The 25444-nt window shown below is 44.4% G+C and overlaps 1 protein-coding gene across 1 annotated transcript; it reads right to left on the bottom strand.

The window, feature by feature from the left end:
* Window positions 1-25379, bottom strand: KRTAP5-6 (keratin associated protein 5-6; the record flags this gene model as incomplete). The annotated part of the gene is made up of 3 exons (XM_082660144.1): window positions 1-124; window positions 19424-19620; window positions 25338-25379. 3 exons carry the CDS (start codon window positions 25377-25379, stop codon window positions 1-3), a joined length of 363 nt encoding a protein of 120 aa, XP_082516270.1.
* Window positions 25380-25444: the final 65 nt, after the last annotated feature.

Here is a 25444-nt window from a genome sequence, read left to right as displayed (position 1 = left end):
CTAGATCTGGCACTGGCAGCAAATGGGGACACAGCAGCTGGACTGGAAGGAGCCACAGCCCCCTTTGCCACAGCTGGAGCAGGAACAGGCTGGCATGCAGCAGCACACGATGGGCACACAGCAGCTGAAGCAACAGCAGCCCATGTTCTGGTGAGTGGAGGGTGAAGTAGGTCAGAGGAGCAGGTGGAGAGAGAGGGCAGGTGCTCAGGTGTGGAGCCTCCTGGGTCAGGAGCCCTTATATACCTGCCGGGGCCAGGTGCCAAGTGCACAAGGTGCCCTTCCTTGTGACTCTAAGCCCTGCTTTCCCCTTTGCTCTTGCCTTCCTCGTGGTTCATCCAGGAGGAAGGTGATCATCCACTTTCTTTGTTTCCTGTCTGTCCTTCCTCTTCCCCTTTGTTTTGGCCCCTGTAATTAGGACCTCAGCTCTAGGCTGCCAGGGCTCCGCAGGAGCCCCAGGGCGCTGGTCACCTGGTCTCTCTGCTGACCTCAGGTGACCTATGGACGACATGGTCCACCCAGGGGCTCTTACCTTTGCTGTGCTCGCTTCTCCCTGACAGTGTTAATCTTACATGGGTGGAGTTTAAAGGTCATGCATGGTCTTTCCTGGAAACAATAAGAGCTAGAGAAGAAAACAGATTGCCCATCATCCAGTCGCCTGAAGATGACTTTTTGGTTGATTTCTAGGCATGAATAAGTATGTCGGTATTTTTGCCTCATTTTACCCGAGACTTTTGTCAGCTTTTTTGGGGTACCCTTTCCTTTAATATCCAAATAAGAATGGTCTAGTTCCCATCCTGGTATTTAGAAGAAAATCCCTTCCCCTCCTTGAGTATTTCTGAACCTCACAGGTGCCTCTGGTTCCTGTTCTTTCCTTTCTCCACTCACACCATTCCCTCCTGAGGGTACTTCTTTCAGCTGCTGGTCTGTCTCCCTCCTCAGCCTTGCTCTGTGAGAGAAAGAAGGTTCCTCTCTAAACACCAAGCCGGGGGCTTCTCTGGTGGTGCAGTGGTTGAGAATCTGCCTGCCAATGCAGGGGACACGGGTTCGAGCCCTGGTCTGGGAAGGTCCACGTGCCGCGGAGCAACTAAGCCCACGCACCACAACTACTGAGCCCGCGCACTACAACTACTGAAACCACGTGCCACAACTACTGAAGCCCACATGCCTAGAGCCATGCTCCGCAACAAGAGAAGCCACCACAATGAGAAGCTGCACACCGCAATGAAGAGTAGCCTCCACTCGCCGCAACTAGAGAAAGCCCACCGAAGACCCAACGCAGCCCAACGAAGACCCAACACAGCCAAAAATCAATCAATCAATAAAAATTTAAAAAAAAAGCTTTAAACACCAAGTTGTTGCTGATACAAGGCTACTTTGTTGAAGGGATGGGTCTAAGCCCTGAAGAGGGCATAAGAGGATTACTTTACTGAAAAGGAAGACTTAAGCCTGAGTCCCAGATGTCACAGCTCCTGAATCCTCTCGGGCCCCCGCTCCTGCTGGCCACCTTCCTCCTCGGGCTGCCAACCCAGCTGCCCTTGGCTGGACATCTTCCCTTTTGCATGAGAATTCCCCTCCTTTCCTCCGCTTTTCTTCCAGTCTCTATCTCTGATTCTGGCCCTGACAAGGGATCCTGCGAATTACATGATGATCTTGGTAGAGCGGCACGTTTCTCCTCACGAAGTTAGCCTTTTACTCGATTACAGAGTGAAGTTCACTAACCAGTCTGCAGCACCGTGTTCGGTTGTGCCCTTATCTCAGGGCTTCCTCGTGAATGGTCAGGTGGTGATCTCTACATCCCTCTGGTTTGACTAGATTTCCTGATATCGAACCATCCTTGCATGCCTGGAATAAACCCAGGTTGGTCACAGTGTGTGTTTTATTTTGGTACACTGTCGGATGCTGTTGATTAATGTTTAGAAAATTTGCAGCTCTCTTCAGAAGTAAAATTTGGAGGGGATTCCAGGAAGATGGCAGCTTGAGTTGTAGTACCTTTCCTCGACTGCCAACTTTGATTCCAACTCATGTGAGGTTGGCGGGGAGGGAGCTCATGCATGGGGTTGCAGATGAAGCTTCAGGCTTTCCTTGAAACTCTGGGCTTATTGAGAACTTGGGAAAGAGTCAGAAACCCTGGCCTGGGGAAGGATTGGGGTGTAGTGGGTCTGGAGAAGGACTTGGACCACAGAGAACCACAGAGTAGAGGGGGAGTCAAGTCAAGTGTCCTCACTCTTAGTCCCCAAGGAGGTAAGAAAAAGGAGGGATGGGTCCTCTCTTCTCCTGGAGGAGCAGTGGACACATTGGGAAGCAGGGTGGATTCCACCTGACGGCCTGAAGGCGTCTGACCCTTGCCTTGTGCTGATGGTCCACGGGGCCAGAGCCCAGGTTGCCTCCCCCATCTTGGGAGGGTGCAGCCAGCACAGATGCCCTAGCAGGTGGAGTGGGCACCACGGGGCAGCAAGAAGTCTTACATCACACTTAAGGGGCGACGGAGTTGGAGGAATGAGGAGATTGGGCACCAGCTCCTACTAGAATGGAGTTTCTGGTGGAGTTGAATGACAAGTAAACAAAACAGAATGAAGAGTAGCTTAGGTGAGTCAGATGTGCTCACACACACACACACACAGATTTAAAAACATTTAATAGGCTTTATTTTTTTGGAACAGTTTTAGGTTTATAGAAGAAATGGAGTGAAAAGTACAGAGGATTCCCATATACACCCTTTACCCACCCGATTTCCCATAGTTTTTGCATTTTGCATTAGTGTGGTACATTTGTTACAATTGGTGAGCCAATACTGATGTATTACCATTTAACAAAAGTCCATAGTTTATTTTTTTAATTTATTTATTATTTTTTTATGTATTCAAAAAAATCAATTAATTTATTTTTGGCTGTCGGGTCTCAGTTGAGGCACGAGGGCTCAGTAGTTGTGGTGCACAGGCTTTGTTGCCCTGCAGCATGTGGGATCTTAGTTCCCTGACCAGGGATCGAACCCGTGTCCCCTGCATTGGAAACGCAGAGTCTTACCCACTGGACCACCAGGGAAGTCCCCATATTTTACTTTAGAATTCACTCTTTGTGTTGTACACTCTGTGGGTTTTGAGAAAAGTGTAATGACACGTATCCATCATTACGGTATCATACAGAATAAGAGCTTCACTGCCCTAAATATTCCCTGTGCTCCATTTACTCATCTCACCTCCTTACTGCCTCGCCCCCCACCTGCAAAACCCTGATCTTTTTACTGTCTCCACAGCTTTGTCTTTTCCAGAATGTCACGTGGTTGGTATCATACACTACGTCAACTTTTCAGATTGGCTTCTTTCACTTAGTGACATGCTTTTAAGGCTCCTCTCTGTCTTTTCATGGCTTGATAGTTCATTCCTTTCTTTCTTTTTTAAAACATTTTTATTGGAGTGTAGTTGATTAACAATGTTGTGTTAGTTTCCGGTGTACAGCGAAGTGAATCAGTTATAAATATACATATATCCACTCTTTTTTTAAGATTCTTTCCCCATATAGGCCATTACAGAGTAGTGAGTAGAGTTCCCTGTGCTATACAGTAGGTCCTTATTAGTTATTTGATCATTTCTTTTTAGCACTGAATAGCATTTCATTGTCTGGATGGACCACAGTTTATTTATCCGCTCACCTACTGAAGGGTATCTTGGTGGCTTCCAATTTTTGGTCATTTTAAGTAATGCTGCTATGAACAACCATGGGCAGGTTTTTGTGTAGACATACGTTTTCCACTCCTTTGGGTAAATACCAAGGAACGTGATTGCTGAATAGTATGGTAAGAGCATGTTTAGTTCCCAAAGGGGCTGCACTATTTTGTATTCCCACCAGGGTGTATAGAGAGGTATCTCCTTGTCATTTAAATTTGCAACTCCTGAGTGCTCTGTGACATGGGGCATCTTTTCATGTGATTACTTATCATCTGAACATCCTCTTTGGTGATGTGTACTTTCAGATCTTTTGCCCACTTTTAAATTGAGTTGTTTGTTTTCTATTGTTGAGTTTTAAGAATTCTTTGTATATTTTGTTATTTATTTATTTATTGGCTGCGTTGGGTCCTCGTTGCTGCGCGCGGGCTTTCTCTAGTTGCAGCGAGCAAGGGCTCGTCTTTGTTGCGGTGTGCGGGCTTCTCATTGCGGTGGCTTCTCTTGTTACGGAGCACGGGCTCTAGGTGCGCGGGCTTCAGTAGTTGTGGCACGTGGGCTCAGTAGTTGTGGCACACAGGCTTAGTTGCTCCACGGCATGTGGGATCTTCCCAGATCAGGGATCGGAACTTTGTTCCCTGCATTGGCAGGGGGATTCTTTTTTTTTAAACATCTTTATTGGAGTATAATTGCTTTACAATGGTGTGTTAGTTTCTGCTTTATAACAAAGTGAATCAGCCATACATATACACATGTTCCCATATCTCTTTCCTCTTGCATCTCCCTCCCTCCCACCCTCCCTACCCATCCCTCTAGGTGGTCACAAAGCACCGAGCTGATCTCCCTGTGCTATGTGGCTGCTTCCCACTAGCTATCTATTTTATATTTGGTAGTGTATATATGTCCATGCTGCTCTCTCACGCTGGGACAAAGTGAGAGAGTGGCAGGCGGATCCTTAACCACTGTGCTAGCAGGCAAGTCCCTCTTTGTATATTTTGGACACCAGTCCTGTATCTGAGATGTGTTTTGGAAAGGTTTTTAATTCTCCCCCCAGGCTGTGGCTTGTCTTTTCATTCTCTTAATAGTGTTTTTGCAGAGCAGATGTTTTTAATTTTAACAAAGTACAGCTTATTTCTTTACAGATCATGTTTCTGATGTTGTGTCTAAGAAGTCCTCACTCAACCCAAGGTCACCAGATTTTCTCCGCTTATCTTTTAGGAGTTTTATAGTTTTGTGGTTTCTACTTAGGTCTATGATCCATTTTGAGTTAATTTTTGGGAAAGGTGTAAGTTCTGTGTCTATATCCATTTTCTTTTCTGCTGTGAGCATTTGTGTACAAGCTTTTGTGTGGACATATGTTTTCATTTCTCTTAGTTATAAACCCAGGAGAAGAATTCCTGGACCATATGATGACCTGATGTTCAGCTCTTCAAGGAACGGCCGGATTGTTCTGATCCAGTTACATTCCCAGCAGCAGTGTATGGAGGGTCCAATTCTTCCACGTCGTTACCATACTGACCTTCTTTATTACGGCCATCCCATGGGTGTGCAGTGGTGTCTCATTCTGGCTTTGATTTAAATTTCCCTGATGACTAATGATGTTGCAAATCTTTTCATGTGCTTGTTGGCCATTTCTATATCTTCTTCAGAGAAATATCTATGAAGATCATTTGCCCACTTAAAAAAATTAATTATTTATTCTTGGCTGCTTTGGGTTTTTGTTGCCGCACGCGGGCTTTCTCTAGTCGTGGTGAGTGGGGGCTAATCTTGGTAGCAGTGCGCAGGCTTCTCATTGCAGTGGCTTCTCTTGTTGCTGAGCACGGGCTCTAGGTGCACAGGCTTCAGTAGTTGTGGTACACGGGCTTAATTGCTCTGCGGCATGTGGGATCTTCCCGGACCAGGGCTCAAACCCATGTCCCCTGCATTGGCAGGCGAATTCTCAACCACTGCACCACCAGGCAAGTCCTGCCCACTTTTTACTTTTGAGTTGTAAGAGTTCTTTATATATTCTGGTCACTAGACCCTTCTCATATACGTGATTTGTAAATATTTTTCTCATTCTGCAGATTGCCTTTTCACATTTTTGGTCGTGTCCTTTGATGTACAAAATTTTTACATTTCAATGAAGTACAGGTTACCTATTCTTTTCTTCTGTTGCTTGTGTTTTGATGTCATAGCTAAGAAACCATTGCCAAATTCAAGGTCACAAAGATTTACCCCCAAGTCTTCTAAGAGTTTTATAGTTTTGACCTCTTAATTGTAGGCCTTTGAGCCCTTTTGAATTAGGTATTGTATATGGTGTAAAGTAAGGCTCTAACTCATTCCTTTGCATATGGAGGTCCAGTTTTCTCAGCACCATTTAAAAAAATTATTTATTGTATTTATTTATTTTCCTTATTTTTTTGGCTGCGTCAGGTCTTAGTTGTGGCACAAGGGATCTTTGTTATGGTGCAGGGTCTTTTCGTTGCCGTGCTTGGGCTTCTCTCTAGTTGTGGCATGCGCGTTTTCTCTCTCTAGTTGTGGCATGCGGGCTGCAGAGCACGTGGGCTCTGTAGTTTGCAGCACATGGGCTCTCTCATTGAGGCATGCGAGCTCAGTAGTTGTGGCGTGCGGACTTAGTTGCCTCACAGCATGTGGGGTCTTAGTTCCCCGACCAGGGATCGAACCCAAGTCCCCAGCATTTGAAGGTGGATTCTTTACCACTGGACCACCAGGGAAGTCCCTCTCAGCACCATTTGTTGAAGAGACTATCCTTTCCTCACTGATCTTGGCACCCTTGTCAGTAGTCATTGGCAGTTTTTTTTTTTTTTTTTTTTTGTGGTACGTGGGCCTCTCACTGTTGTGGCCTCTCCCATTGAGGAGCACAGCCTCCAGATGCACAGGCTCAGCGGCCATGGCTCACGGGCCCAGCCACTCCACGGCATGTGGGATCTTCCCAGACCGGTGCACAAACCCGTGTCCCCTGCATTGGCAGGCGGACTCTCAACCACTGCGCCACCAGGGAAGCCCAAGTTCCTTCAGTTTATAAGTAAAAGTAAAAGACACATTTTTCATTTTCAACCAGAACTTTATTGAACAATGTATTCACCATTTTGTCCTACTACCTTCTGCCATTTTTCAGGCAAATTCATAATTCCATCTTCCCAAAACTTTTCATCTTTTTGAGCAAAGAACTGTTCCAGGTGCCTTTTACAGTCTTCCAGGGAATGGAATTTTTTTCCATTAAGAGAGTTTTGTAAAGACTGAAATAAATGAAAATCCGAAGGTGCAATGTCTGGTGAATATGGCAGATGAATCAGAACTTCCCAGCCAAGCTGCAACAGTTTCTGCCTTGTCATCAAAGAAACATGCGGTCTTGCATTATCCTGATGGAAGATTATGCGTTTTCTGTTTACTAATTCTGGACACTTTTCATTTAGTGCTGCTTTCAGTTGGTCTAATTGGGAGCAGTACTTGTTGGCATTAATCATTTGGTTTTCCAGAAGGAGCTCATAATAGAGAACTCCCCTCCACTCCCACCATATATACAACATCACCTTCTTTGGATGAAGACCGGCCCTTAGTGTGGTTGGCGGTGGTTCATTTCGCTGCCCCACGATCTCTTCTGTTCCACATTTTCGTACAGTATCCACTTTTCATCACCTGTCAGAATTTGTTTTATAAACGAAATGTTTTCACTACATTTAGGTAGAGAATCGCATGTGGAAATACAGTCAAGAAGGTTTTTCTTGCCTCACTTACGTGGAACCCAAACATCAAAGTGATGAACATAACCAAGCTGGTGCAAATGATTTTCAGTGATTAGTTTGGATATTTTGGTATGTCAGCGATCTCCCTCGTGGTATAACGTTGATTTTCTAAATTAATGTCTCGATTTGATCGCTATGAACTTCAACTGGTCCACCTGACCGTGGAACATTGTCCAGTGAGAAATCTCCAGCATAAAACTTCACAAACCACTTTTGACACGTTCAATCAGTCACAGCACCTTCTCCACACACTGCACAAATCTTTTTTTGCATTTCAGTTCTGTTTTTATCTTTCTTGAAATAATAAAACGTAATATGCTGAAAATGTTGATATTTTCTTCCATCATCAATACTAAAATGGCTACACAATAATTCACCAAATTTGAAGTTTTTAAAAAATGAATGCTGAGGGACTTCCCTGGTGGCGCAGTGGTTAAGAATCTGCCTGCCAATGCAGGGGACACGGGTTCGAGCCCTGGTCCGGGAAGATCCCACATGCTGTGGAGTGACTAAGCCCGTGCACCATAACTACAGAGCCTGTACTCTAGAGCCCGCAAGCCACAACTACTGAAGCCTGCACGCCTAGAGCCCATGCTCTGCAACAAGAGAAACCACCGCAATGAGAAGCCCGCGCACCACAATGAAGAGTAGCCTCCACTCGCCACAACTAGAGAAAGCCTGCACGCAGCAATGAAGACCCAACACAGCCAAAAATAAATAAATAAACAAATAAATAAAAGTAATAAAATAAAAGGGGAGAGGGAAAAGATAAAATGAAAGTATTAAAAAAATGAACGCTGATATGACAGCTGTCACAATATGATCTAACAAAATTGTCTCAAATGAAATTAAAGATAACTAAGTGCTACTAGAGCCACATCTTATGGAAAAAAACCGAATGAAACTTTGGCCAACCCAATATATGAGGATTTATTTCTGGGCTTTCTTTCGGTTCTGTTCCATGGGTCTATGTGTCTGTCCTTATGCCAGTACCACACTGTCTTGACTAAAATAGCTTTGTAGTAAGTTTTGATATCAGCAAGTGCAGGTCCTCAACTTTGTTCTTCTTTTCAAAGATTGTTTTGGATCCCTTAAGTTCCCATAGGAACTTTAAAATCAGCTTGTCAGTTTCTTCAAAGAAGCCAGCTGGAATTCTGATAGAGGTTTCATTGAATCTGTAGATCAGTTTGGGAAGTATTGCCATCTTAATAATATCAAGTCTTGGGCTTCCCTGGTGGCGCAGTGGTTGAGAGTCCGCCTGCCGATGCAGGGCATGCAGGTTCGTGCCCCGGTCCGGGAGGATCCCACGTGCCGTGGAGCGGCTGGGCCCGTGAGCCATGGCCATTGGGCCTGCACGTCCAGAGCCTGTGCTCCGCAACAGGAGAGGCCACAGCAGTGAGAGGCCCGCATACCACAAAAAATATATATATAATAATAATATCAAGTCTTTGTGTTTGTCAGCTCGAGCTGCCATAACAAAATACCATAGACTCGGTGACTTAAACAACAGAAATTTGTTTTCTCACAGTTCTGGAGGCCAGAGTCCAAGATCAAGGTGCCAGCTGATTCAGTTTCTGGTGAGAGCTCTCCCCATGGGTTGCAGATGGCTGTCTTCTCACTGTGTTCCCCACACAGCCTTTCCTTAGCATGTGCATGCCTGGGGGTGGGGGGAGAGAGAGACAGAGGGAGAGGGAGGGGGAGGGGAGGGGAGGGAGCGGGGAGAGAGGGCTCTCTGCTGTCTCTTTTCATAAGGACAGTAATCCTATAGGATCAACGCCCACCCTTGTGACCTCAGTTAACCTCGAGTACTTCCTCAGAGGCCCCACTTCCAAATACAGCCATACTGGGTGTTAGGGCTTCAACGTACGACTGTCGGGGGCACATAAACATAACAAAACGTGTGCTGTCTTTCAATGTATTTAGATCTTCTTTAATTTCTTTCCATGATGTTTCATCATTTTCAGAGTGCTTTTTCCTTTGTTAAATTTACACTGAAATAATTTGCTCTTTGTGGGACTGTGGAATTGCCTGCTCAATTTCAGATTGTTCATTGTGAGTGAATAGACACGCAGTCAAGGTTTGGAGGTGGATCTTGTATCCTGAAAACTTGCTGGGGTCTTTTATCGGTTCTAAGATCTGTAGAACATTAACAGCTCTTAAAAATTCACCAGTAGAACACAAACAGTTGGGTAGAAAATAGGCAATTCACTGAAGAGAAATGTTCAATAAAAATATGAAAAGTAGATCAAATTCCCTGGTAGTCAGATAAAAGCAAATTAAAGTAAGAATGAGATATTTTATATCTACCAGTCTGGAAAAAATTAACGAGAACGATAGCACCTATTGCTGGTGAAACTGGGGAAAAGGGTGCACTTATACATTTTGCCTGGGAATACAGATTGTTACAACTTACTGGTTTTGAAAGCATCAATTAATACAATTAGGTAATATCAACACAATTAGCCTTGAAATTGCTAAAAATAAAAGCAAATATAAGCACACACACACACACACACACACACACACACACACACACATATATTTTTTTTTTTGCGGTACACGGGCCTCTCACTGTTGTGGCCTCTCCCGTTGCGGAGCACAGGCTCCGGATGCGCAGGCTCAGCGGCCATGGCTCACGGGCCCAGCTGTTCTGCGGCATGTAGGATCTTCCCAGACTCGTGTCCCCTGCATCGGCAGGCGGACTCTCAACCACTGCGCCACCAGGGAAGCCCCACATATATATTTTATATTTATGTTAGCACTGGCAAAAAAAGTACCACCAAATTGGAAACCAATAATAATTCCCTGTACGAAGATTAGATTAAGCCATACCAGTTGAATGGGAGACATTTCCCCTAGGCACTGGTTGGTGATAAATGCAGATGCAGAGAAATGAGCATAATAGGATCCTGGTTTTGTTACAAACAGTACAAAATATCTCACGTGTATTTTGGGTATGTCCCTGGTGGGGGGGGGCGGTTAGCATGGTGGTTGGGTGGGATGGGGGAATGGTAGGAGGCAGGCCAAGAAGAGGACAACATAGAAGTGAGTCCCGTGTGTGTTACGTGCTCCTGCTATGTGAAAGGTATGCATGTATAGGCATACAAACCACGAAAGAGTCAGACCTACACCTACCTCCTAGGATGGATATCCATGATACATGTTTTGGTGAAAAAAATCAAGTTGCTTACAAAGAAACGTGAATAGTATAATTCTATTCTATTCTGTTAAGATGTTACGGAAAAACCCGAACGAACTTCTTGGCCAAACCAATAACTGGTATTTGCAGAGGGTAGTTAAAATGCACCCATCAGCAGTGTTTGATTTGAGAGCTTGTGTGCTTTTCTGTGGATATCCACAGGGTATTTTCCTATTTCAAGGTGGACACACCAGTAAATCAAGAAACCCACTATATTATTTGAGAGGTTTTTTGCATCAGGGGTACAGTTAATATCTTATTAGGCCCAAGAGAGTGGTTCCCAGCGTTCTGAATTTCATGGGTCTATAAAATTTTACAAAACGGTGCTAAGGACCGGCTTACTGTTGACAACTTTTTTTTTTTTTTGCGGTACGCAGGCCTCTCACTGTTGTGGCCTCTCCCGTTGCGGAGCACAGGCTCCGGATGCGCAGGCTCAGCGGCCATGACTCACGGGCCCCGCCGCTCCGCGGCATGTGGGATCTTCCCGGACCGGGGCAGGAACCCGTGTCCCTGCAGCGGCAGGCGGACTCTCAACCACTGCGCCGCCAGGGAAGCCCCTGTTGACAACTTTTGACTTTGCTGACAAAGGACTTGGAAAAGCACCCACCACTGACATCAGTGTCAGGCAGGGAGATTTTAGCATTGATCATGAGCAAAGGTAGAATCTCAGTGTCAAGTTTAGCTTTTTGCATTGAATCTTTTTTAACTTCATGAAAAACAAATTTTTCCTCGTTATTCTGTGCGTGGGGAGAGTTTTGTCATGAACTGGAGCCCGTCTGCCTCTGGCCTTGGGGAGCATCGCTGCTCTACACTGAGGTGGAGAAAGACCGCCATCCTCATTTGCGTCCCCACGTGCCTAGTGGTCTTCTACGTGGCATCTGGGTTGGGCATCGCGATGCTGTGGCCCCGGGCTGCACGCTCGTCCTTCCAGCCTTTCCTCCCATTTCCACGGCACCTGCTCAGCGCCTGGCATCACCCGCTGGCTGCTCACATGTTTCCTGTCTGCCTCTCTCGACTGGACGGTCAGGACCTGGAGAGCAGGTCCTTTACGCTGTTCGCTGCTGTTTCCTGAGTCAGAACGGGGCCTGGTATCCAGCAGGTGTTGAATAAGAGCTCGTGGAGTCAGTGAAGGTTTGCAGCCTTTTCTGAGAACCTGAGATGCTTCTCTCCTGAGACACCATGGGTCCCAATGTCTAGAATGTCTTTCTTTAGGAATTATTTGGAATATCTGGATCATTTTATCATTTATATGTTATTTTTTAAATAGATCTTTATTGGAGTATAATTGCTTTACAATGTTGTGTTAGTTTCTGCTGTAAAACAAAGTGAATCAGCTATACATATACATATATCCCCATATCTCCTCCCTCTTGCGTCTCCCTCCCTCCCACCCTCCCTATCCCACCCCTCTAGGTGGTCACAAAGCACGGAGCTGATCTCCCTGTGCTATGCGGCTGCTTCCCACTAGCTATCTGTTTTACATTTCGTAGTGTATATATGTCCATGCCATTCTCTCACTTCGTCCCAGCTTACCCTTCCCCCTCCCGGTGTCCTCAAGTCCATTGTCTACGTCTGCGTCTTTATTCCTGTCCTGACCCTAGGTTCTTCGGAACCATTTTTTGTTTTTAGATTCCATATATATGTGTTAGCATACAGTATTTGTTTTTCTCTTTCTGACTTACTTAACTCTGTATGACAGACTCTAGGACCATCCACCTCACTACAAATAATGCAATTTCATTTCTTTGTATGTCTGAGTAATATTCCATTGTATATATGTGCCACATCTTCTTTATCTGTTCATCTGTCCATGGACACTTAGGATGCTTCCATGTCCTGGCTATTGTAAATAGAGCTGCAGTGAACATTGTGGTACATGACTCTTTTTGAATTATAGTTTTCTCAGGGTACATGCCCAGTAGTGGGATTGCTGGTCTGTATGGTAGTTCTAGTTTTAGTTTTTTGCGGAACCTCCATGCTGTTCTCCATAGTGGCTGTACCAATTTACACTCCCACCAACAGTGCAAGAGGGTTCCCTTTTCTCCACAGCCTCTCTAGCATTTATTGTTTGTAGATTTTTTGATGATGCCCATTCTGACCGGTGGGAGGTGATACATTATTGTAGTTTTGATTTGCATTTCTCTAATGATTAGTGATGTTGAGCATCCTTTAATGTGTTTGTTGGCAGTCTGTATGTCTTCTTTGGAGAAATGTCTATTTAGGTCTTCTGCCCATTTTTGGACTGGGTTGTTTGTTTCTTTGATATTGAGCTGCATGAGCTGCTTTTATATTTTGGAGATTAATCCTTTGTCAGTTGTTTCATTTGCAAATATTTTCTCCCATTCTGAGGGTTGTCTTTTCATCTTGTTTACAGTTTCCTTTGCTGTGCAAAAGCTTTTAAGTTTCATTAGGTCCCATTTGTTTATTTTTGTTTTTATTTCCATTTCTCTAGGAGGTGAGTCAAAAAGGATCTTGCTGTGATTTATGTCATGAAATGTTCTGCCTATGTTTTCCTCTAAGAGTTTTATAGTATCTGGCCTTACATTTAGGTCTTTAATCCATTTTGAGTTTATTTTTGTGTATGGTGTTAGGGAGTGTTCTAATTTCATTCTTTTACATGTAGCTGTCCAGTTTTCCCAGCACCACTTATTGAAGAGGCTGTCTTTTCTCCATTGTATATTCTTGCCTCCTTTACCAAAGATAAGGTGACCATAGGTGCATGGGTTTATCTCTGGGCTTTCTATCCTGTTCCATTGATCTGTATTTCTGTTTTTGTGCCAGTATAATACTGTCTTGATTACTGTAGCTTTGTGGTATAGTCTGAAGTCAGGGAGCCTGATTCCTCCAGCTCCGTTTTTCTTTCTCAAGATTGCTTTGGCTATTCGGGGTCTTTTGTGTTTCCATACAAATTGTGAAATTTTTTGTTCTAGTTCTGTGAAAAACGCCATTGGTAGCTTGATAGGGATTGCACTGAATCTGTAGATTGCTTTGGGTAGTAGAGTCATTTTCACAATATTGATTCTTCCAATCTGAGAACATGGTATATTTCTCCAACTGTTTATGTCATCTTTGATTTCTTTCATCAGTGTTTTATAGTTTTCTGAGTACAAGTCTTTTGCTCCTTAGCCAGGTTTATTCCTAGGTATTTTATTCTTTTTGTTGCAATGGTAAATGGGAGTGTTTCTTTAATTTCTCTTTCTGATTTTTTGTTGTTGGTGTATAGGAATGCCAGAAATTTCTGTGCATTAATTTTGTATCCTGCAACTTTACCCAATTCATCGAATAGTTCTAATAGTTTTCTGGTGTCATCTTTAGGATTCTCTCTGTATAGTATCATGTCATTGGCAAACAGTGACAGTTTTACTTCTTCTTTTCCAATTTGTATTCCTTTTATTTCTTTTTCTTCTCTGATTGCTGTGGCTAGGACTTCCAAACTATGTTGAAAAGGAGTGGTGAGAGTGGACATCCTTGTCTTGTTCCTGATCTTAATGGAAATGCTTTCAGTTTTTCACCATTGAGTATGATGCTTGCTGTGGGTTTGTCATATATGGCCTTTATTATGTTGAGGTAGGTTCCCTCTATGCCCATTTTCTGGAGAGTGTTTATCATAAATGGGTGTTGAATTTTGTCAAAAGCTTTTTCTGCATCTATTGAGATGATCATATGGTTTTTATTCCTTAATTTGTTAATGTGGTGTTTCACATTGATTGATTTGCGTATATTGAAGAATCCTTGCATCCCTGGGATAAATCCCACTTGACCATGGTGTATGATTCCTTTAATGTGCTATTGGATTCTGTTTACTAGTATTTTGTTCAGTATTTTTGCATCTATGTTCATCAGTGATATTGGTCTATAATTTTCTTTTTCTGTGATATCTTTTTCTGGTTTTGGTATCAGGGTGATGGTGGCTTCGTAGAATGAATTTGGGAGTGTTCCTCCCTCTGCAAATTTTTGGAAGAGTTTGAGAAGGATCAGTGTTAGCTCTTCTCTGAATGTTTGATAGAATTTGCCTCTGAAGCCATCTGGTCCTGGACTTCTGTTTGTTGGAAGATTTTAAATTACGGTTTCAATTTCATTACTTGTGATAGGTCTGTTTATATTTTCTAATTCTTCCTGGTTCAGTCTTGGAAAATTGTACCTTTCCAAGAACTTATCCATATCTTCATGGTTGTCCATTTTATTGGCATATAGTTGTTTGTAGTAGTCTCTTATAATCCTTTGCATTTCTGCAGTGTCAGTTGTGATTTCTCCTTTTTCATTTCTAATTTTATTGATTTGCATCCTCTCCCTTTTTTTTTTTTGATGAGTCTGGCTAAGGGTTTATCAATTTTGTTTATCTCCTCAAAGAACCACCTTTTAGTTTTATTGATCTTTGCGTTGTTTTCTTCATTTCTATTTAATTTATTTCTGCTCTGATCGTTATGATTTCTTTCCTTCTACTGACTTTGGGTTTTCTTTGTTCTTCTTTCTCTAGTCGTTTCAAGTGTAGGGTTAGATTGTTTATTTGAGATTTTTCTTGTTTCTTGAGGTGAGACTGAATTGTTATAAACTTCCCTCTTAGAATTGCTTTTGCTGCATCCCATTGTATTTTCATTGTCATTTGTTTCTATGTATTTTTTAATTTCTTCTTTGATTTCTTCAGTGATCTCTTGGTCATTTAGTAGCACACTGTGTATTAGCCTCTGTGTATTTGTGTTTTTTACAGTTTTTTTTCCTGTAATTGATTTCCAATCTCATAGCGTTGTGGTCAGAAAAGATGCTTGATACAACTTCAATTTTCTTAAATTTCTGAGGCTTGATTTGTGACCCAAGATGCCACAAATGACATCTGGAGAATGTTCCGTGTGCACTTGAGAAGAAAGTGTATTCTGCCACTTTTGGGTGGAATGTTCTATAAATGTCAATTAGATCTATCTGGTGTATTGTGTCATTTAAATCTTGTGTTTCCTCATTTATTTTCTGTTTGGATGATCTGTCCATTGGTGTATGTGGGGTGTCAAAGTCCCCTACTATTATTGTGTTACTATAGATTTCTCCTTTCATGGTTGTTAGCATTTGCCTTATATATTGAGGTGCTCCTATGCTGGGTGCATAAACATTTATAATTGTTATATCTTCTTCTTGGATTGATCCTTTGATCATTATGTAGTGTCCCTGCTTATCTCTTGTAACAGTCTTTATTTTAAAGTCTATTTTATCTGATACGAGTATTGCTACTCCAGCTTGATTTTTTTTTTTTTTTTTTTTTTTTTTTTTTTGCGGTACGCGGGCCTCTCACTGTTGTGGCCTCTCCCGTTGCGGAGCACAGGCTCCAGACGCACAGGCTCAGCAGCCATGGCTCACGGGCCCAGCTGCTCTGCAGCATGTGGGATCCTCCTGGACCAGGGCACGAACCCATGTCCCCTGCATTGGCAGGCGGACTCTCAACCACTGTGCCACCAGGGAAGCCCTCCAGCTTGATTTTGATTTCCATTTGCATGGAATATCTTTTTCCATCCCTTCACTTTCAGTCTGTATGTGTCCCTAGGTCTGAAGTGGGTCTCTTGTAGACAGCATATATGGGTCTTGTTTTTGTATCCATTCAGCCAGTCTGTGTCTTTTGGTTGGGGCATTTAATCCATTTACATTCAAGGTTATTATTGATATGTATGTTCCTATTACCATTTTCTTAATTGTTTTGGGTTTGTTTTTGTGGGTCTTTTTCTTCTCTTGTGTTTCCCGCTTAGAGAAGTTCCTTTAGCATTTGCTGTAAAGCTGGTTTGGTGGTGCTGAATTCTCTTAGCTTTTGCTTGTCTGTAAAGCTTTTGACCTCTCCATCGAATCTGAATGAGATCCATGCTGGGTAGAGTAATCTTGGTTGTAGGTTTTTCTCTTTCATCACTTTAAGTATATCCTGCCACTCCCTTCTGGCCTGCAGAGTTTGCACTGAAAAATCAGCTGATAACCTTATGGGGATTCCTTTGTATGTTATCTTTTGTTTTCCCTTGCTGCTTTTAATATTTTTTCTTTGAATTTAATTTTTGTTAGTTTGATTAATATGTGTCTTGGTGTGTTTTTCCTAGGGTTTATCCTGAATGAGACTCTCTGTGCTTCCTGGACTTGGATGACTATTTCCTTGTCCATGTTAGGGAAGTTTTCAAATATAATCTCTTCAAATATTTTCTCAGACCCTTTCTTTTTCTCTTCTTCTTCTGAGACCGCTATAATTCAAATGTTGGTGTGTTTAGTGTTGTGCCAGAGGTCTCTGGGACTGTCCTCAATTCTTTTCATCCTATTTTCTTTATTCTGCTCCTTGGCACTTATTTCCACCGTTTTGTCTTCCAGCTCACTTATTTGTTCTTCTGCCTCCGTTATTCTGTTATTGATTCCTTCTAGTGTATTTTTCATTTCAGTTATTGTGTTGTTCATCTCTGTTTGTTTGTTCTTTCATTCTTCTAGATCCTTGTTAAACATTTCTTGTATTTTCTCAATCCATACCTCCATTCTGGATCATCTTTACTATCATTACTCTGAATTCTTTTTCAGGTAGATTGCCTATTTCCTCTTCATTTATTTGGTCTTGTAGGTTTTTACCTTGCTCCTTCATCTGTGACATATATTTTTGCTGTTTCACTTTTTTTTTTTTTTGTGAGTGGGATTGTGTCCTGTCTTACTGTTTGTTTGGCCTGAGGCTTCCAACACTGGAGTTTGTAGGCTATTGCGTAGAGCTGGGTCTTTGTGCTGAGATGAGGAACCCTGTGAGAACTCACTCCAATGAATAGTCCCTGGGGTCTGAGGTTCTCTGTTTGTCCAGTGGTTTGGACTCAGAGCTCCCACCGCAGGAGCTTTGGCCTGACCCTGGGCTCGTGAACCAAGATCCTGCAAGCCATGTGGGGTGGCAAAAAAAAAAGAACAATAACAAAGTAAAAAGTAAAATTAGAGTAGGAAACTAACAGATATGTTAGAAAGAATATAAAAATATAGATGAATCAACAACCGGAAGGTACGTCAGTACCACAGTAGTATAAAAGAGGAGGAAGGAAAAGAAAAAAAAGAAAAAGCGGGGTGAAAAGGCCTTGGCTGTGGGGGGCAGGGCCTAAGCAAGGGCGAGGTTTGGGCAGTGGGCGGGGCCAATGCTCAGGACCCACAGAGCTGGGAAAGGCCCCGGGGGATGTGGGGGGTGGGGCTTAGGCTCAAGGAACGGAAGGGGCCTAGGTGTGCCCCCCACCCCTGGTCGCAGAGGGCAGGGACCTCACTTGGGAGCCCAGCAGGCTTCCTGGGCTCTAGTGGGTGGGGCAAACACCCTCCTCTCCTCTCCTGCTCCTCCGGTCTGGGAGGGCCCCTCCTGCCTGCCTCACCTGATCTCCTTGGTCTCACCCCTATGCCCCCAGGACCAGTGAAGCTTGGAGAGGGGGGTGGCCTTGGAAGGCAGGGGACCAGCCTGGGAGCTCAACAGGCTCCCCAGCCCGAATGGGCCAGGCGACCGCCCTCGACTCCTCTCCCTCTCTTCCCAGAGAGTCCCTTCCACCTGCCTCTCCTGATCTTCCCTGCCTCAGGGGTGCCGATCCTGTCTGGCCTCCACTTCTCCTCCCCTCTCAGTCCCCGTACGTCCTACTGGTTCACTTTTAGGGTTCCTCCCATCTTCTTGGACGTCAGAGTCCCCCACCAGAGGCTGGCAGGTGCCCTAGTTGTGGGGAGATGCTAACTCTGCGTCCTCCCACACTGCCATCTTGATTCCGCCTCCTGTATGTTATTTTAAACCATGTTTTTGAATCAACATAAAAAACGTGTAGTTTAAAAAGGCAAATGAGATAAGCTCAGATTCTCCTAAGAGACTGGTCCTGACTGTGTTTTAGAGCAGGAAGGAGCCCCAGCTGAGAAACAGAAATATTACTCAAGGTCCCGAGTACACAGAAGCTGAGAAAAGGCTATGTCCTGGCAGGTCCTTCCTGACAACAGAATCGTCCTTTCAGGTGGCAAGGATGCACACGCGTCTGTGCCCTCCACCTGCCGCTCACCCTGTGGGTGGAAGACTTTCTCACATCACCAAGTCACACTGGCTGTACTTTTAGGGACCTCCTGAATTCTTGCTTCTATAAATAACGATCTGACTCACAGCCTTATTATGTTTTTTTCTGGGGAATAACCAGGAATTGTTCCTTAGGACACATTCTGAGAAAACGTATCTCTCAAAAAGGCTATGCCAGTTAAACATTTGTAAATATCATGAAACTTCGTCAGTGTTCACTCCCACTGGGTGTTTGCTAGGTTTTACGTCTACAAAGAATGTAAAAAAGAATCACAGTGAGCCCAAGGCTTGTGTTGGAGAATGTGTTTATTTAGGGGCTCTTCAGGGTCTGGAGCAGACCTTGACAGACAGAGGACAGTGAGAGGTGTTGGGGGGGCAAGGCCCAGGGAAGAGGAGAGATGGTTTGGGGGTACCTGGCGGCCCCAGGGCAGGGGGTCATTAGCTACCTCCTGGGGGCCCTGACCCAGCACAGCTCAGGTATTACAGGTCGAGCAGAAGAGAGGTGATGGAGACAGGGAGATAGGTAGGTCTCTGGCAGTAACAGCACTAGCTGATCCTTGGAGTTCAGTGAGGAAAGTGGTGAGTGTTTCTGGTTCAAACCCCGATGAGCATCAGACACAAGTGCAGAGACAAGGAGTGGGGGAGGGACTCCAAGATGGGGACAGAGCATGAGGTGACCCTTCGGCTCTGTCAGGATCCAGAGTCTCAGGTGATGCCTTTCCTGATAAAGATGGACAAGGCTCTGGGCTCTGAGGATATGGGGCGTCTCACTGGTCATGACCATGGGAGCTCAGATTGGAGCCACTTGTAGGGGGGTCCGAGGTCAGAGCCCCAGATCTTGCACTGGCAGCAAATGGGGACACAGCAGCTGGACTGGGAGCCCCCACAAGAGCCACAGCCCCCTTTGCCACAGCTGGAGCAGGAACGGGCTGGCACGCAGCAGCACACAGGCTTACAGCAGCAGACGGGAACACAGCAGCTGGAGCCGCAGCAGCCCATGTTCTGGTGGGTGGAGGGTGGAGTATGTCAGAGGAGCAGGTGGGGAGAGAGGGTGGGTGCTCAGGTGTGGAGCCTTCTGGGCTAGGAGTCTTTATACACTTGCCAGGGTCAAGCTGACCACATACTGGCTTCCTACTTCCTGTTCGTGCCGTTTCTCCAGGGCACATTGAGTGAGTGTGTGTGTGTGTGCACATGCACGATTCTTGTCCCTGGCCTCTCATTGGCTCTGCCCACCATCCTCTTTCTCATGTTTCTAAATTTAACCTCTTGCCATTTTGTTTTGCAGCTATTATTATTTTTTGGTTGTTTTGCAGTTATTAATGGAAATTAATTTCCAGAATTTTTAGCTTTTCTGGAATTTTCTAGGAATGGGACACTTGCAGTTCTTAGGTGTGTGCTGTTCTCTCTACCGAGTCCCCAATGAAGCCCAGACCCTCACTTACCTGAAGGTGCCTTTGATGCCCCTTCTCTACCCAGGAGTCTCCAACACCATGTAGCTCAGGGTAGAGGGGAGACAGCCCCTGTTCACTCCCAATTCTAGGATCCCCTCTTTTAGGGATTCCTTAGGGAATCTTAATTTCTAAATAAACTTTCTGGTTTATTTTATTATTCATCTGTCATCTTAAAGTAATTTTAAAATTGTGATAAAACACACATAGCATAAAATCTACCATGTTAACCATTTTTAAGTATACAATTCAGTGGCATTAAGTACAATCATGATGTTGTGTAATCATCACCACCATCCATTTCCAGATTGTTTTCTTCACTCCAAACAGAAACTCTGTCCCCATTAAGCAATAACTCTCATTCCCTCTCCCACCAGCCCTGGTGGTTTGGGGTCTGGTTTCTGTCTCTATGAATTTGCCCATTCTAGACATTTCATAACAATGGAATAATAGCAATGTTTGTCGTTTTGTGTCTGGCTGATTTCATTAAGCATAATGTGTTTGAGGTTCATGCATGGTGTAGCATATATCAGAACTGCATTGTTCTTATGGCTGAATAATATTCCATTGTGTGTATAGATCACTTTTTTTTTTTTAACCCATTTATCTGTTGAACACTTGGGTTATTTCCACCTTTTGGCAATTGTGAATATGCTGCCAGAATGAGAGTGTACAAATACCTGTTTGAGTTCCTACTTTCAATTCTTTTGGGTATATACCTAGGTGTAGAATTGATGAGTCACATGGTAATTCTGTATTGGTTACCGAACCAAACTTGAGTCCACTTACCCAACACACAGCAATGCAAATCTACTGACACTGGGTTGTGATGAAGAAAAGTGCAGCGTTAACTGCACAGTACCAAGCAAGGAGAATGGGCAGCTTATGTTCAAAAGACCTGAACTCCCCCATGGCTTTCAGGGAAGGGTCTTTTTTTAAAAAAATTAATTAATTAAATAATTGGTTAATTATTTTTGGCCATGGCTTGCAGGATCTTATCTCCCCGACCAGTGTTTGAACCCACACCCTCAGCAGTGAAAACGTGGAGTCCTAACAACTGGACTGCCAGGGAATTCCTGGGGGAAGGGTCTTTAAAGACTCTGTGAGGGAGGGGGTCACAGGGTGGGTGATCAGCTCACGCACAATTCTCTGATTGGTCGATGGTGACATAACAGGGTGGTGTTTCGAGACTCTCAATCATCAACCTTTTGGTTCCAGCTGATCTGGGGCTTCTGTGCTGGTGGTCAGCATGCAGTTAACTTTTCCCACCTGGTGGGGGTTTCAGTATCTGCAAAACAGCTCAAAGATATGGCTCAGGATATTATCTATAGCCCTTAAGGAAGAACTAAAGTTCTTGACTTTGTTTTATGGCTAAACTCTTATTTTGTCTTGCTTGACTGTTTTCCTTTGTTTCTGCATTTTCTCACCTCTCTGCTTAAATTAGCTCTTTGGAACTTAGGAAAGGCCTAGGAGGCTAAAACTTTTCTACAGACAGGAGGCAGGGGACATGAGATGGGGGGTGGTCTGTCCTTGGGAGTTGTTGTTATTGATTATTTTGGATTTTCTACACATGTGATCATGTCATCTGTGAGCAAAGACAGTTTTATTTCTTCCTTCCAAGTCTGTATACCTTTTGTTTCCTTTTCTTGTCTTCTTGCATTAGCTAGCACTTCCAGTATGATGTTGGAAAGCAGTGGTGAGACAGTAGTACATCTCTGCCTTGTTTCTGATCTTCGTAGGAAAGCTTTGAGTTTCTTACCATTAAATATTATGTTACCTGTAGGTTTTTGTAGATGTTCTTTATCAAGTTGAGGAAGTTTCCCTCTATTTCCAATTTCCTGAGCAGAAATCGTGGGCAATCACCATCAGGCAAAGTTAAGTTTGTATACTTCAGATAAAAGCCCATTTCAGATATACAATTTGCAAACATTTTTTCCCAGTCTGTGTTGTCTCTTCACTTTCCTAGTGATATTCTTTGAAGCACAAATGTTTTTAATTTTGATGAAGTCCAAGTTATCCATTTTTCTTTTGTTGCTTATGCTTTTGGTGTCATATCTAAGAAAGCTTTGCCAAATCCAAGGTCATGGATATTTACACCTCTGTTTTCTTCTAAGAGTTCCATAGTGTTAGCCCTTAAATTTGGGTCTTGGGTCTATTTTTAGTTAATTTTTGTGTATGGTGTGAAATAAGGGCCCAACTTGTGGTATCCAGTGGTCCCAGTACCATTTGTTGAAAGACTCTTCTTTCCCCATTAGATAGATCCGTCCCCACAAGTTTACCTGGCTGATGGCGATCTCCAGTGAATGATGCTGGGTCAGTGTTCCTGAGCCCAGAGGGAACTGGGGTCGGTGTTCCTTGCCCCTGGAACACACTGATCCTGTCTGCAGAGCCCTCCCTGACACCTACTGCCCTTTTGGTGATTGGCTGTGCAGTCTTTGTGTTTCCTGCCAGTGTTCTTGGCCTGCGCCGCTCTTGTCCCTCCAGAGATTTTTGTACCTTTGAGTTTGTGGAAGACAGGATTGGGTCTCACAAAAGGTTTCAGGCTCCTCATGAAAAGTTTCCCACCGTTCTTTGGTGTTGACAATGCCAGCAGTTCCTGGAGGAGCAGCATATTCGGAAAACTCCATGTAGAGGCGAGCTCTTTGCTTAGGGCCAGAGGTGCCTGCTCACCGCATGGTGTTGTATCTGGCGAAACCAGGCAAGTGATTTTTCTCTGACATCCGACATTGGGCTTGATGTGATCTATTTCTTCGTGTGACTTAAGAACATCTGCATAATTTATTTTCATTTTTGTGTTTTGCTTTTGATTTGAGGTGGGAAAGTGTACCTACCTTAAAAGTTTACAGCTCACTGAACTTTTGTACCATGTAAACACCACCCATTTCAGAATAAAGAATGCTCATAGTGTCCCAAATCTGCATATTTTTTAAAAGTTTATTAATTTTTAAAATGAAAAATAAAAAGATTAGGGACTTCCTTCGTGGTCCAGTGGTAAAGAATCCGCCTTCCAATGCAAGGGTCATGGGTTTGACCCCTCGTCGGGGAACTAAGATCGCACATGCCGTGGGGCAACTAAGCCCACGTGCCACAACTACTGACCCCGTACGCCTCAACTAGAGAGAGAAAACCCACACACCACAACTAGAGAGAAGCCACAATGAAGATCCTGCAGCTAAGACCCAACACAGCCAAAAAAAAAGATTAAGGAAACTTTACCTCATCCATCTCTCTTGGGTTGGGCACGCATGGATGTGATCACAGGCTTATAACATTTTGTGACTTTTTTTCATTACCTAATAACAAAACCACATCCCCAGGTTACAAAGATCCCACCGGCATTTGTACTGGTTGTCTGTACAACCACCCAAAGAATATATCATAAGTCATATAAACAAGCCTCAGTCATTCGATTTTAGGTGGTTGCTACTTTCATTGTCTTAAAAATAATTTTGTGTGAACTGACCTTGCCCACAAAATTTGTGAACATCCAGCATCCTTTCCTCTGGATAAATACTGAGAAGTCAAGGTACAGAATAAAAAGGTGTACATGTACTAAATTTTAGTAAATATTGCCAACACACCCTGGTTTCTGCTACCACTGATGGTGCACCAGACGTTTAGAAATGTTTCTTCGGAGAAAGGCTGTAAGAAGAGAATCATAGTGAGACAAGGCTTGTTGTTGAGAATTTATTTAGAGGCTTCACAAAGTCCAGAATAGAATTTCCTAGACCAAGAATCAGAATGAGCTGGTGTCAGGGAAGAGGGGAGGGGTATTTAGTGGGTCTGGGCCCCCAGGCTCTGGGCGGCGAGCGCCAGCCCTGAGGTTATATGAGAATCAGGACCCAGCAGTAAGAGGCCAGGAAGGAGATGTTAGAACAGCTCTGTGCCCCATTCGGAGCATGGTGGGTGGGTTTTCTGTGGCTTAGCCCCTGAAGGGCCTGCAGATGGTAAAGCTCAGCGGGCAGGAGGAAGATTCTTCTGAGTTACGAGTGTGGCAGTGAATCGTCAGATGGCTCAGAGGGCGTGAGGGGGACCCCCTTCTCCATCAGGATCTCTGGTCCTGAAGATTCAGACCGCATCACTCCTGGAGAGGATGGACCGAGAAGTGTGCACTGGGGGTATGGGATGTGTCACCACTCGTGGCCAGGGATGCTGCATTGGCTGGAACCGCTTGAGGTCTGTGGTCAGCATCTCAGATCTTGCACTGGCAGCAAATGGGGACACAGCAGCTGGACTGGGAGCCCCCACAGGAGCCACAGCCCCCTTTGCTGGAGCAGGAACAGGCTGGCACGCAGCAGCACACGGGCACACAGCAGCCCACGTTCTGGTGGGTGGAGGGTGGAGTAGTTCAGAGGGGCGGGTGGGGACAGAGGGCAGGTGCTCAGGTGTGGAGCCTCCTGGGTTAGGAGCCTCTGTGTACCTGCCAGTTGTTTATACTCGACACACGATGGCTTCCTCTTATGTGTTTACTTATTTCAAAGGCACAAGTGTTATTTTTATTTATTTATTATTATTTTTTTTTGCGGTACGCGGGCCTCTCACTGCTGTGACCTCTCCCGCTGCGGAGCACAGGCTCCAGACGCGCAGGCTCAGCGGCCATGGCTCACGGGCCCAGCCGCTCCGCGGCAGGTGGGATCTTCCCGGACCGGGTCACGAACCCGTGTCCCCTGCATCGGCAGGCGGACTCTCAACCACTGCGCCACCAGGGAAGCCCCACAAGTGTTATTTTTAAACTCTTTGCCGTCCCATGAGCTCCCAATAGCTCAAGCTGAGGTCTGCTTCTCTGGTTTCTAAATGCGGCCTCTTCCTCAAGGTATTTCTCTTGGTGAACAGAGCCTGAGCTCCCGGCTCGGGGAGCCCCTGAGAGCTGGTCACCCGCAGGCAGTGAGTCACCGTCTTCGGCTTTCCAGTTTCTGCTCATTGATAAAGATCCTCTGTCCCCGGCTCTAATGTTTATGTTTCTCTACTTAAAAATCAGTTGGTGTCATTTCTGTAAATAAAAGTATCGAGCAGAAAAATAAGACTACTTATAGTTCCTGCATCCAAACCACCAGTCTTAATATTTTGTTGATTTATTTGATTGAAATATAACTCATGTACAATGTCGTGTTAGTTTCAGGTGTACAGCAAAGTGATTCAATTATATATGTTTACACACACACATATATCTATATAGGAGTCTTTTGTGAACGCGTGTCTTTTGCTTATGCATGTAGGAGTGGGCTTGCTGGGGCGTAGGCGGGGGGAGGTTTAACTTTATAAGAAACTGACAGTTTCCACGATGCTCACGCCATTTTCATCCTTGCCGGCCATGCTGAGAGCACCAGTGGTTCCCCGTCTTCCCTAATACTTACAGGTTTGAACAGCCTTCGGTGTTC

The sequence above is a fragment of the Grampus griseus genome, assembly GCF_964374135.1.
Source record: "Grampus griseus genome assembly, chromosome: 8".
NCBI classification, from domain to species: domain Eukaryota; kingdom Metazoa; phylum Chordata; class Mammalia; order Artiodactyla; family Delphinidae; genus Grampus; species Grampus griseus.
This window is presented reverse-complemented; position numbering and strand designations above follow the sequence as displayed.